Genomic DNA, 13,949 nt, shown 5'->3' with positions numbered 1-13,949 from the left:
GCCAGGGACCGGGTGGAGAGGGGATCGGGGCCGACGAAAAGTTTTGGAGATGGATGTTGGTGATGGTTGCGTGACCTTGTGAATTTACTTCATGCTATTGAACCACACACTTAAAAATGGTTACATTGGTAAATTTTATGTTATGTGCATTTTACCACAATTAAAAATAATTTAAAAAACAGCATACAAACAGTTGACTGAGTAGATAAAAATTCTGTTAGAGTGCAATCCACCAGGAAAGTATAGTTTCCATTCTACTTTGTCACTTGAGTCATTACAGTATACGTTTTTTTAGGACAGTTGGTCCTCAAAGGTTGGAAGTAAAATATATTATTTTACTTGAAAATTTGTGCTCTAATTTATGTATGGTGCAAGATAATGCCATTTAAAATTCGTTGTTGATATTTGCACTTTGTTGACATCAATTGCTTTTTCAGACTACATCTTTTCAGTTAGAAAGCAAGCAATTGGAGGTTGTCTTCCATGACTTATGTTTAACCATGAGGAATGATTGCATGATTACAAATTGTCATTTCTAATAATTACTGAGTCTTACAAATATGGGTTTTAGAGGTTATCTAGCCAACCCGCCCTCTGCAAATGGGGATTGCCTTCCTGCAGGAAGGAGAGGGAAGCATTTCTGCAAGGCTGGGGTAGGAGGGAGGAAGACAGAGTCTGTTCGGGGGCTGCGTTCCGCAGCCTCAGGGCGCTTAGCTTGGCAACTCTGACTTTTCAGAATCCGAGACATCTGTATTGAGCCCAAATGTCCTTCCAAAGCCAAATACAAATAGCATGTTGAAATTAGCTCCTAATCTATAGTTGATTAAAAATTGTTTCCGGAAGAATGAATGTTCTGTTATATTCAATAATTAAAAGGAAGAAAAAAAAAGAAAAACATATTTTCCAAATGAGAAGTACCAGAGGCAACTTCATGACAAATTGTCTATTGGAGACAGAATCTGATTGGCCTGGGATTTCAAAACAACTCACATTGAAGATGAGGTTATTTATGTTCCTCTTGTGCTCGAGCAAGTTCGCTAGAACTGTCTTTTCCCCCGTGTTTCGCAGCCCAGACAAGGTGCGATGAGGCTTTCTTCACTCTGTCTGGGCGTGACGGTGGAGGCGTGGGTGCCTCAGCTCAGGTCCCTGCCAGTGTTTTCCTTCACTCTCAGCCTCTTGCCTGTCTGCTCTGGAATTGGCCACAGAATGCGTGACTCAAGTTTTTGAGCTAAAATGCTGCGTTCCTCTCCGTCTTCTAGACTGACCCTCTCTTCTACTCTCTTGTCTTCTTTGCATGGTGCATTTACATTTTGTGTCGTGCGGGCCTGCGCCTTGAAATATGTGGCCTAGTTACAGGCATGGTAGCAGCCAAGAGACAGAAGTGGAGACAAAAACTGCAGCCAAACAGGATGTGACAGGAGGCCAAGTATATTTCTTAGTTCGTTTCTTAATTAAAGTATTGATTTTCTTTCAACACAGAGTGTATCTCTGTAATGTTCCTTTTGCCTCTTTGGAGGAAGTTCAAACTATAGAGTATATGGCCTTTTTCATGATCTGACCCCTGCCTACCCACCAGCCTTGTGTAATCTGGAAAAATGAACAGCTTTTGGTCAAACACATCGCAGTCCTATGCCCCACTGGAAGAGGGAATTCTGAGAAAGGATGTTTAAGAAAACCTCAGCAGAATGCAGAGCCCCAGTCGCTTCCGGAAGTTTCATCAGCCATAGAGAAGTGACTCCTTGTAGCCCCCCAACTATCATTTGTCTAAGAAAAGTGGATATCGCAGCTATACCTCAGGCTGAACTGCAGTTAGGATGGAAAGAGAAATCGTTATTGCATAAAATATTTAAAAAAAGAGCGTCAAAGAGAATTCCACGCCAAATCTCTTCTAGATGGGGGAAGCCTGGTGGTGTAAGTAGTTCATTCAACACCAATAAAGCCAAATAAATATGGGCTTCTACCACGAGGGGGATTTGAAATGGTTTAGGGCTACTGACCAGTGTGGAGTGGCCTTCTGACCCACCTATAATCTCTTCTTGGTAGATATGTTAGGTATCATTGTCTTTCAGGCCAAATATTGGGAGAGTGTTTATGCTACTTTTCTTTTTTAAAAAATTTCAACATCTATACCATACTTGGAATTCCTTCCCTTCAATTTAAAGTCTCTATTGCTTTTCAAATGTGGAGGGTATTCTAACCAACTGCATGCTCTGTATTCCAGGAGTAGACATTATTCTGCAATTTCTGTTCTCTTTCCTGTCATACTGCGTTAGGTTGGGCAAACCAAAAGGAAACCTAAACATCCTCTTTATCTGCCTCCTTCAAACCCCAGAGCCAGCACAGTCTGGGCTGTGTGCGGACTTTGCGCTGCTGCCTTCCCAGTTCCTAAGGCACAGTCCACTCGCCCCACCCCATCCAGGGCACTCTAAACGCTATTCTATTCCAGAAATGCTTTCGTACTTCCAACCAGTGAATCTCTCCAGTCTGATCTTGAGACACCTGTGTTCTCCAAAATAATTATTTGGCCTTATTCTTATATTGAATAAATAGGGAACAATAGAATGTTTACATATTGAAAGATACATGCCTTTTCTATTCTGTATTACAGATCTCTCGAATCATTCGCACTCCTCGGGGAAATGCCCTCCTGGTTGGGGTGGGCGGATCGGGAAAGCAGAGCCTGACAAGGTTGGCTTCATTCATTGCCGGCTATACTTTCTTCCAGATCACGCTGACAAGGTAACACGCTTTTACTTTGACCTAAAATGGATTTTGATAAAAGGTTCTGACAGCCCACCTGAAGTCAGGGATACATTTTTCTTATATATAATCACAGTAATTTTCCTTCTTGAATGTTGACTTACTGTCTTTCTGTTTCAACCTCTGTCATGGCCCATGAAAATTTCACATTAGTGATTTGCTTTTCAAATATTTCATTTTCTCATTTAGTGAATAGCTGCCTCCCTGGTTTTTATGTTTTATGTGATATGAGTATTATGTGTACTCCTTTTCATGCATTTCAGAAGAAATTTATCCCAAGTAAGTGTTAATTCAGATTTCAAGAATGCTAATACAATGAAAAAATAAACAAAAATTGTATTGATTTATCCCATTCAAACATTTAAAATATTTATTGAATACTGTCTATGTATCAGGCACTAGTTAGGTGAACAAAGTAAATGTAGTCTGTGTCATCATGGAACTTGTAGGAACTGCAGGGGAAAAGACAATTGAGCAACTCGTCCAATAAGGTGTGATTTGTAGGTACTAACTATGACAAGTGCAGACCAAATCCTGTTGAAGCTCCTAACCTAGTTCAGAGGATGATCAGAAAAAAAATTCCTGAAGAAAGAGATTAAGCTGAAACTTGAAGATGAGCAGGACTTATCTCAGAGAAGAAGAGCAGTAAAGAATGTTCTAGGCAGAAGGATTAGCACATGTGAAATCAGCTCTGGAAGAAGTTAAACATGGCTGGGTACAAGAGCGTAAGGTAGCAAGGGGGAAGGGAAGAGAGATAGAGGCCTTTAAAAGGGTGATAAAGAATTGGGACTTCATCCTAAGGAAGTAGGAAGCCATTGATGAGTTGCCACTGGGGAGGATGTGTCCGATTTGCATGTACAGAAAATGGGTGGAAGGAACTAAATTTGAATAGTTAGAAGGCTGCCTCAGGGGTCTGGGTCAGCTATGGTGGTGTCATGAGTGGTAGCAGTGAGTGTGGAGAAATGGAGAGTGGGGATGCAAGAGATCGTTAGGAAGCTGAAGCTTTTGGACTTGGTGTGTCCTGGTTTCTGGCTTGGGAAGCTAGCTAGTAGCTAGATGCTGATGCTGCTCACCAAGACAGGGAACCCCGGAAGAGTAGTCCTCCGCTGAGTATGTGCAGTGCAGGGAGAAAACAGAATTAGAAAGTGAAGAGTAAACACAAAGAGATAAGTGGGGTGATTCAGAGAGGTTGAAATAGAATTTCAAGATTAACCAAGATAAGGTTAGAAGCAGGAAGCTAGTTTGGGAAGTTTTGTTGGGCTGAAAATTATTTGAGGTTAATTTCTAGGTATGGAAGCAGGAGGTCTTGCCTGTTGGGCATTGGTGAGGAAAACATGCTGCTGGCCTGTCTTTCTGAGGGAGGCCCATAGACACCTGCTAGGACATAGGCTGAAAGTTATTAAATGTTGGGTTTGGAGATCCAGATATTCAAGCTGTTGTTATTACACTATACACTGAACTATAGGGTTCTTCTTGGAGAATAAATCCAAAGATTGCTGTTTTATTCAAGTAGTAGGACAGGGAGAAATAATTCTAGTTACTTTGTGTATAATTCTTCTAGTTTGTGGATAGAAGCTGAGTTAGATAAAAGATCACCTGCACGAAAGAATTTGTGCCCCCCCAATACTCTGAAATAAAAATAGGTAAATAAATAAATAAATAAAAAAGATCACCTACACAGAAAGGGATTGGACTCTGAGATTTTTGTTCCTAACGTTTGTATGAAACCTTGTAGTTTTCAAAGCGCTTTTACATGCATGAGCTAATTTGATCTTCAAAAGAACTTTGTGAGTTAGTAGAATAGCTGAAGCTCACAGAGGCTGTGCATCGCCTGACATCCAAGGTCTAGCTGGCAATTGATTGTAGGATTTCTGGTTTCTGGTCTGGTGTGACTTGTACTGCATCACAATGCCTCAGCAAACATACCCCCCACCCCAACTCTCAGGGGGATAAATTATTCCCTCTGCGTGTCATACTGGGAATGATCCATTACTGACGAAATGAAGGTCCAAGCTCTTCCTTTCCTTTTCACAGCCTTCGAGATACTATCTTCCTCCTTAAGCCTTTGGACAGTCATGTGGCCAAGGCTGGGATGCAAGAGCCTCACATTTGGGAAGCACAACTATTTTGTTAGATGTCTCAGGTCACAGTATTTGAGGAAGTGGGCCCATGAGATCCGGGAAACTGGGTTGAAAATTTTCCCCATATCACAAGAAGCTGGGCGGGATGTTTTCCTTTTTTGTGTGTGTTTTTTTTAAGGGGGCTATGTCTTTGAAACATTTTCTTTTCGGATCTCTTGGATATCACTTCCCTAAATGTCTTATAGAAATATTGATGCATGGCTGTGGTATTTCCAATTTTAGGGTTTAGCTCATAGATGTTAAAAGCAAATAGAGTTAAATATTTAGTAACTTTTTAAAAATCACAAGGCCATTTTCTCTTGTGCTCTGAATTCTGAGTTTATTTAGTGACTCAAAATACAAATAATAATTTAGTAAGTCTTCAGGATTGGACTATTTTCCCTTATGCTTTTGGCAGTAATGGACTACTCTGTATTGGAACCTCTCTAACATTTCTTGATTGTAGGCTGACTTTCACCTAAAGATTGCTTTTGATAGTGAAAGAAGATTTAGAGTGGGTTATTTTATAACATTTCCAGCTATTATACTACAGTGTACTGATTGCTCAGAAAATGAACTCTTGCATGTAGAATACAAAGATGCAATGATAATAATGGTGTTGGGGATGAGGAAGGGCAACTCCCTCACCCCATGTAATCAAAGCTTGAATTGGTTTAGTTTAGTTTATGAAATGTCTTCTAAAATACCAATTGCATATGGGTGCTTAATAAATATTCTAATTTGACTTTTCTATTATCATTGCCAAAAAAACCATTTTCAAAATGATATATACATACACATTCAAATGACATTTGGTTATAGTAAAAATTTTATTTTTGTTTCAGGTTGCTTTTCAACTCTAGTTTTTTTTGTGTGTGGAAATATAATTAAGTATAATTATAATGTTTTATGCAATGTGGAGCTTTAAGAATCAATCAACTACTAACATTCATATACAATACATACTTATATCATGGAACAAAATCAGCATTTTTAGTTAGCTAAATAGCATAAAACACAGTTATAAGATTTTTTTCCTTACCATGAAAATATTTTTTAGCTCATGACCCAATGACAATGTTTCTTTAGATCCTACAACACATCAAATCTGATGGAAGATCTAAAGGTTTTGTATAGAACGGCTGGTCAACAAGGCAAAGGAATCACGTTTATTTTTACAGACAATGAGATTAAAGATGAGTCATTTTTGGAATATATGAACAACGTTTTATCATCGGGTGAGGTAGGAGCTCATTTGTTCTTCACATGTTTTATCTCTTCAGATTTCCTCCAACTTAGAGCTCTCTGTACTTCCTTCCATTAGAGTTTTGAGTAAATGCTGTTGGAGATTAGGTGATCAGTATGTTTTCTATGGGGTTTTTAAAGACTAAAGCTCCCCATCAAAATGTGGAGGTACGCATTTAAAACGTCAGTGAATGCCCCAAGTGACAAATGAAAAAACAGAGTAGGAAGGCCAGAAGGAAAGCTAATTAGATTTTTAGTTTATCCCCTGCCAGGGCCAACTTTGCAGGTAATAACAGAATCATTTGTGTATTTTAAAATGTGGCGAACTTTGTCTTGAAAACTTTCAATTAATTTTCTAAAGGAGTTTAAGAACACAAATACATACTGAGCTCTGTGTTTTGATTTGTTTTCATGTGTGTGTACTGAATTTGAAAACCTGTACTTCTTTTAAGGTCTCCAACCTGTTTGCTCGAGATGAAATTGATGAAATTAATGGCGATCTAACATCAGTCATGAAAAAAGAGTACCCCAGGCGCCCTCCTACCAATGAGAACCTGTATGACTACTTCATGAGTCGGGTCCAACAGAACCTTCATATCGTGCTCTGTTTTTCACCAGTCGGGGAGAAATTTCGAAACCGAGCTTTGAAGTTCCCGGCCCTTATTTCAGGATGCACCATTGACTGGTTCAGTCGATGGCCTAAGGATGCTTTGGTTGCTGGTGAGTGTGGTGGAAACATTTATTTCAAGGTCTAGAGTGTTTATTTATTTACTTACATTTTGTGCTGCTTCACTGTCTCTGTACTGGGTTGAGCAAACTCACTTTGTCCAACATTCAAGCATTTTTGCTACAAGATAGTGCTCTTCCCTAGTTGGGAGCTAATTTTTTCCAGAGTGTGGGTGTCAGAGAATGAAGGCTTCCATCTGTATCCTCTTGGGTTAGTGTTCAATGATTTTAGTCTTTTTTTCAGTGATGCTTGAAGGCTTTGCCTCCATTGGATCCCCAGGCAGGTTCTGGGATGTCACAGGAAGGCAGTCTAGGTTTTTATCTCATGGATAGTGTTTGGCTTCTTTTTAAGTGGGTTTGTCAACCCAAGAGAAGTTAAAGCCAAGTGTCTCTTGGACGTTTCCTTCTCCTGGCTGCAGTGCTGGGAATCAAAGAGGAAAACATTACCCAGCAATCCAGTGCTGGTTTTGTCCTTGACAAAAAACGTTAACCAGAGTGATCTCTAGCCAGAGTTCTTTCTGCTTCTATTTCTTTCTAATCTTCCATGCCTTGGAACATTAATGCTTCCTTACTCTGTAAATGAAATGGGAACGTAAAAGAAGTATAGGAGATGTTAGAGATCATACATTTAGTTTACATCTCCCCTGCCCTCAGCTTTTGATGAGAAAATAATTTTAAAAGACAGAGATATTGAGTCTCATCCCTGACCTGTTACATCAGAACTTCAGGAGAAGCCTGATTCATGGTGGTAGTTTTCAAACCTTTCATCTCATTTTTGTGCTTTAAGCAGAACAGCCTTATCTCCCAGTAATACCTTACAGGTAGCCCTAGGAGATAAAACAGTGAAAAGTAGAAGGGAGGAGGAAGTGTTCTGTAGCCTCCTCCCCTAACACTCCCCCCCACCCCACTACTGCCTCTCCAGCTGTGTGGTACTCCATCTGAGGATGACCAGTTAGCCTGTCTCCTGCCCTTTATGGTAGGAGAAACTGGGGAGAGTGAAATTGAGGGATTGTCAGAGGTAGAAGAAGCCAGTGGGATTAGCACGGGACTAGAACTCACAGGTTTCTTTCCTACCTATCTATCATTGGTAAATTATCTATTTATCTATGATCTATCTATCAATCATCTATTTTTTAAAACAAACTCTTACCCACTGGCTTAGTTTTGTTCTTAGTGCACCGCTATTGACAGTGATAGTTTTCCAATCCAATGGGGCTTTTAAACACAGAATATTTTAACATGTTTGAAATAATGTACAGTACAGTTCTCCCTGTGTCTCATAAAGCTTGAGAAAGACCAGTGATTTAAAATTTTAAGTTCCACAAAAATGTAAATACAACTAGAGGTAAGATTTTAAAACACCGTGAAGTAGGATTTACATGCAGAGCACAAATCAAGAGTATTTCAGAGCTATATTAAAGTTTACTGTGAAATCTGATTGTTAGCATGCTAGTACTTCATAAAGTGCTTTTTGTAAATAATAACAAAAATAGCAATTTCAGGTGACGAATACTGTAAAATGCCATAATTAAGATGATTTAATTTAAATATGCAGCTCTTCCTGCAAAGTCTGTGTTTTAGTCATCCCTTCTTTTATAAGACAAAGTTCTTATTTCCTATTGATCCTTCCTTTGTTAATTTCTCCCAAATCTGCCCCATTCTTTTAAATCTCATCACATCAACACGAGCCGAGATTACATGGAGGGCGGGGAAACTTTCATTTCTGTGTCCTTAGCTCCTAGCAAGTGTCCTGACCTTTATGCGTGAATCTATTTGTTCTTTCATTCCAAACATATTCATTGAGCTTCATGCCATTTATTTAGCCAGGCACATTAGAAGGCAAGGTGGACTCATTTCTTTACTCCAGGTTCTCTGCCCAGGAAAGCCCATCTGTAGCCTCCTGTATGATATGCCCCATCAATTTTTATCTTCAGTCTAGCCTGTCTCCTGGCTTGAAATCTGTTACTCAACTGCCTGCTTCATCCATTCTTAGGGATGTTTCATAACTCCTAAAACTCAAAATGTCTGAAACTGAACTGGTTTTCCTCTGCTCTCCCTCTCCTAAGAAGTGCCATCATCGTTCATCAAACTAGGCGATCAGAGACCTCTTTGTCTTTAACACCTTCTCTTCCTTCAACTCTCAGGTCTTATCCATCACCAAGCCACGTCAACTTTATCTCCTAAGTTTCGGTGAAATCTGTCCAACTCTCCCTTTCACTGACAGCTTAGGCCAAGCTGTCATTGTCGTTCACCTGGAAAACCCAAATAGCTTTCTAATGGTCTCTCCTCCTCTTCCACCTGTCTCCCATCCATCTCACACTGCAGACAGAATCATAATGGTAAAAGCACAAACCCAATCTCATTGCTTTCTGCTTAAAACCTTCCATGACTTCTCTTTGCTCTTAGGAAAAAGAGCAGCATTATTAGCATGGCCTTCATGGCCAGGAAGAGCTGGTCCTACTTACCTCTCCAGTCTCTCCTGAGGCCACTTTGTCTTCCTGCTCTCTTTCCCTAGATCCCTAAGCATGCTATTTTTCTTTGCACGCAAAGCTCTCCTCCCATTCTTCCTTGCACACTCCTCCTTTGTCTCGATGACGCTGGCTCAGCTAAATGTCACCTCTTCTCAGAAACCCTCCTTTGTTTCTCCCTGTTCTCTCACTCAGCCAGGTCCCCTGTTACCCATTCCATAGCACTCTGTGTTTTTCCCCCTTGGGACTAACCACAGTTGGTAATTTATTTATCTAGTTGTGTAATTTATTTGATTAATGCTTGTCTACCCTACTTGAGGAAAACGCCACGAGGTCAAGAACGACATACCTTTTGTTCATAATGTCACCCGCTACAGGGGTCTGACACTCAGGCTGTTGAATGAATGAATCAGACTGCGTAAACATTCATTATCTTGGCCCTAACTCACTTGCAGTCTTTCTGTAACGTCATACAAACTTTCTCTTTTTTTCCTCCAGGTGTATCTCTTTGTCCTCGGAACATGTTTCCATTGTCCTTATCTTTCCACACATGTCCCCATAGCAAGAATGTTCTTCCACATAATCTGTGTTTCTGCAAGTTCCAAAGCTTCATCAAGATTTATCACATCCTTCCGTCCTCCTCTGTTCACTTGGGGATATTTAAAAATTTTCCGTTTTCTTGGACTTCCTATATCTATAACATTTACATTTTATATAATGCACCTGCACATTTAAATCTTTTTAAACCTTTTGGTAACCAGTAAGGTTTTGTGGTTATATCTCCAATATAGGTTTGTAAATATTTACAGCGTGCATACTGTATGGATGTTTATTTAGTTCTGTGTTAGTCATAGTAGTAGAAAAAATAAGTAAAAGGCATGAGACGTTCCTTTCTTCAATAAATAAAAATCTTGTTGGGAAAACCAGTGTTTACACACCTAATGCTAACCTGCCTTACGTTACTGTGAAAGAATACTGTCTGTGGGTATTGGAAGTGCTTAATACACTTAGGGATTTCAGTTTTTAGAAAATTAGCATTAGGGTTTCTAGAGAAACTATTATTTAAATTGCCTGAAGGATGCTGATATTGAATTAAATTATCTCCCACTGCATCAATAGGGAAATATATGATTTTATTTATGTTAGCATTTCATTTATATTATAAGAAATATCTCTAATAAAAGTATAAATTATGTATTTTTCTAATTTAAAGCTCCAAAACTTAATACTAGGTTCTGTAGTATTTTGGAAAAAAGTGAGTTTTTTATATATATGAATTTAAATTGACTGAATCTCTTGATGAAACATTTAAAGAAAAATATGCTTTGCTTTCTGTTGTAAAATCCCCAATGGTGGGCCCCAACGCTGGCATTGCTGCCTTGGTGAATGGCTGTTGAAATCTCAGAAGGGCTTTCCATGGGCTCTTGACTGAACTGCAGCAGGCTTGGGTCTAAGAAGAAGTGTTCTGATTCTTTATGTAACCTTTCTTGCACCGGAGATTGTGAGTCTGTGGGAAAATCTACTTAGAATCCATCTCATTTTTATTCTCTCTGACTTTTTGGAGAGACAAAGAGATAACTTCCTACATAAAGAAAAAGGCCATCATTATTGCTACTCTCTGTTCATGTAAGAAGGAAAAAAAAATCATTACATGGTAAATACAAGGAAGTTTACAGAAAGTGGGTCCTTCCCCAGGATATCCCATAATGTCAAGTAAAGCATCGTGCCTGGCACAGGGTAAATATTGCAGCCATTGTGGTTAACACAAAAAATTTTTCATGGTAAGAACTGTTGTTATTAATGTGTTTCCAGTCCCCAGACTTAAACTTCCTAGAATTTAAACTTTTCTTTGTTCTGGTTGCTTAACTTATGTGAGAAAACAGGACTTCTGATTATCTTAATTTATTGCCTTTCAGTGTATGGTAAACTGTATGTGTAACCAAGCTGATAAGCAGCCTCTATTATTTATATAAATGTAAATTCTGCCCCATAATCACAGCATTAAGAACTTAATTTAGTGATCAACTACTAATGATGCATAGATACCATTTTGATGCATTTGCTCACTGTCACCTGTTAGGCTTGCTTACTTGGTTCCTTTCATTTCCCTCTCATTTTTATTGGTCATATTCCTATTTACAAGTCTTATGCACATAGGCTATTTCTTCTAATACACAAAAATGGTTGTGATAATTTTTAACTGTGTGATGCATAACCTTGTAAATTCCTTGGGATTGAGACCAAGTTTCACATTCTTCTTTCATTCTATGGCATCCATCACAGTGGCGGCTATGTAGCAGGCATTCAATATACGTGTGGTGATTGATTAGCTGATGTTATGGCCTGTTCTTACAGCAGGAAATGCTAACTTGGAATTGCTCCCCTGTGTGGCACTGTGGGGAAGGTGAAGGCCTCCAAAAAGAGATTTTTACCCAGATGTTTCTAAGGAATACTATAAATTAGAACTGACCACAAATGGCCAGCTGCCACATTTAAGAACAAGATGACCCAGGCACAGAACAATTTAGTGATGAACATTTCCACGTGCCAAATGCAGTCAGAGCCTGGGGGAATTAAGGGGATGACAGGTTCTGAGTAAAAAAAATAAATGGGATTGTTAAATATGAGTACCAGGTGGGCACTGATTTCTGAGTTATTTGTACCATTTTGTCCTTATGTAAACCATAAAGCAGGTGGGCTGCTGCCCAGAACCTGCAGCTGTGTAGAAGAAACTTCTTTGCACAAGTACTGGAAAACAAAGAATAATGATAGCTTTAAAGTATTTTATAGTTTTGTACATAACACAGAAAATAAAATTGTTGATGTTATAGGCCTGGGGCCAAAAATGCTGCCATAGACCGACCTAGCTGGGGCTACAAAAATGGTACGCAGTGTTAAGAAATATCTAGGTCTTTAATAAATAACCAGTTAATTTTAAAAATGGTAATTCACATTCATATTTCAGACACTGTCATCTTTATTATTTCTAGTGTCTGAGCACTTCCTGTCCTCCTATGATATTGACTGCAGTTTGGAGACTAAGAAGGCGGTAGTCCAATGCATGGGCTCCTTCCAGGACGGGGTGGCCGAGAAGTGCGTTGATTATTTTCAGAGATTCCGACGTTCTACCCATGTGACACCCAAATCATACCTCTCCTTTATTCAGGGGTATAAGTTCACATATAGAGAGAAACATGTGGAAGTGCAGACCCTGGCCAACAGGTAAGTGTGAAGTTCAGATATAAAGTTATGGTAAAGCAGTGGCTCTCACCTAGGGGCAGATTTGCCCCTAGTGGGCATTTTGGAACTCGTGGAGACTTTTTTGTTTGTCACAGTTGGGGTGGCAGCGCAGGGGTACTACCGGCATGTAGTGGGTAGAGGCTAGGGATGCTGCCAAACATCCTACAACGCACAGTGCACCTCCCACAGCAAACAATTATCAGCCCAAAAGGCCAACGTGCTGAGATTGAGAAGCCCTGCTCTAGAGCCTATCCAGAAGATTATCCCATGGTCCCTAGGAGCTTTATTGCTGCCCAATAAGATAAACTGTTGCCTCGTGTTTATGTGGCCCACCATCCTACCATTTTATTATAGAAATGATAGCCCTGGAGGGGAGTTGAGAATGCAGACACACCCTCCTCCCTCCTCTCGCTCCTCTCCTCCCAGCTCTTCTAAGTGACTAAGAAGAGCAGGGCTGATGCCTATGTTCACTGCCTGGGAATACCCTGCTTCCCTGAAGTTTGTTCCAGATTTCACTGCTATGCCCTGTGCTTTTCTGAACAATCAGATCTCCCAGAATATGGCCACAATGAGCCAGGGTTGCTGTGTAAGGGACCCCTGCGTGGGTGATTGCACTAAATGACTCTGAGGGCTCCCAGCTTTAAGATCGCATTATTTCAGGTTCAGGTGGGCAACTAGTTCCTTCCAAGGCTGTTCTGATGGCTTTAAATTTGTTTCTTTTCTTGGGCCCCAATTTTTATTCCTTTAACTTTCTTCCTTTAACTTCATTGGTCTCTTTTGAAAAACAGAAGTTATTTATTTTCCTTCCTCCATGACAAGGCTTCAGACATTTGAAGTCTATTGTCATTTAGCCTAATGTCATTAAGCAGGTTTCCTGCACAATGCAGATTTTAGATTCATTGTTGTTCCTTTTTCATAAAGCATGTTCCAGTGGATTCACTCTTCCCACGTGGGGTCTATGAAGAACGTACATGTTATCAGTCTGGAGTTAAGCCTGGATTTATGTCCTTTTTGCTAAGCCTCTGGAGTTTGCTATTTGTATATACCCATTCTCTAAATATGACTATTACTACGCATTCGTGGACCAGTGCTTGGAAAATGTGGCCAAGTACCACAAATTTTAACATTGCTTGCTTGGATTTTCAATTCTAGAATGAATACTGGCTTGGAAAAGCTAAAAGAAGCTTCAGAGTCTGTTGCAGCCCTGAGCAAGGAACTAGAAGTAAAAGAAAAGGAGCTACAAGTGGCCAACGAGAAAGCTGACACGGTGGGTAGACATTCAGACATGTGCCGCGTCCCCTTTGAAATCCCGGTTCACAGATGTTAATGGTATCACATGTTCACTAAATTAGAACCATGGACATATAAATGATTCGTTTCCTTTGGAATA

At 39.8% G+C, this 13,949-nt stretch overlaps 1 protein-coding gene across 1 annotated transcript in view; it reads left to right on the top strand.

Annotated features, from left to right (window-relative positions):
- The window catches only part of DNAH5 (dynein axonemal heavy chain 5), a 197,793-nt gene that overhangs the window by 118,379 nt on the left and 65,465 nt on the right, over positions 1 to 13,949 (top strand). The window contains exons 53-57 of the mRNA XM_069492049.1: positions 2,609 to 2,739; positions 5,970 to 6,123; positions 6,578 to 6,845; positions 12,310 to 12,541; positions 13,712 to 13,826. Of these exons, the coding sequence (XP_069348150.1) occupies positions 2,609 to 2,739; positions 5,970 to 6,123; positions 6,578 to 6,845; positions 12,310 to 12,541; positions 13,712 to 13,826 (900 nt within the window). The remainder of the gene's footprint in view (positions 1 to 2,608; positions 2,740 to 5,969; positions 6,124 to 6,577; positions 6,846 to 12,309; positions 12,542 to 13,711; positions 13,827 to 13,949) is intronic.

This window comes from Eulemur rufifrons, chromosome 17 (genome assembly GCF_041146395.1).
Source record: "Eulemur rufifrons isolate Redbay chromosome 17, OSU_ERuf_1, whole genome shotgun sequence".
Taxonomy (NCBI): Eukaryota; Metazoa; Chordata; class Mammalia; order Primates; family Lemuridae; genus Eulemur; species Eulemur rufifrons.
Note: the sequence above shows the minus strand (reverse complement) of the source record. Positions and strands in the feature narration are given on the sequence as shown.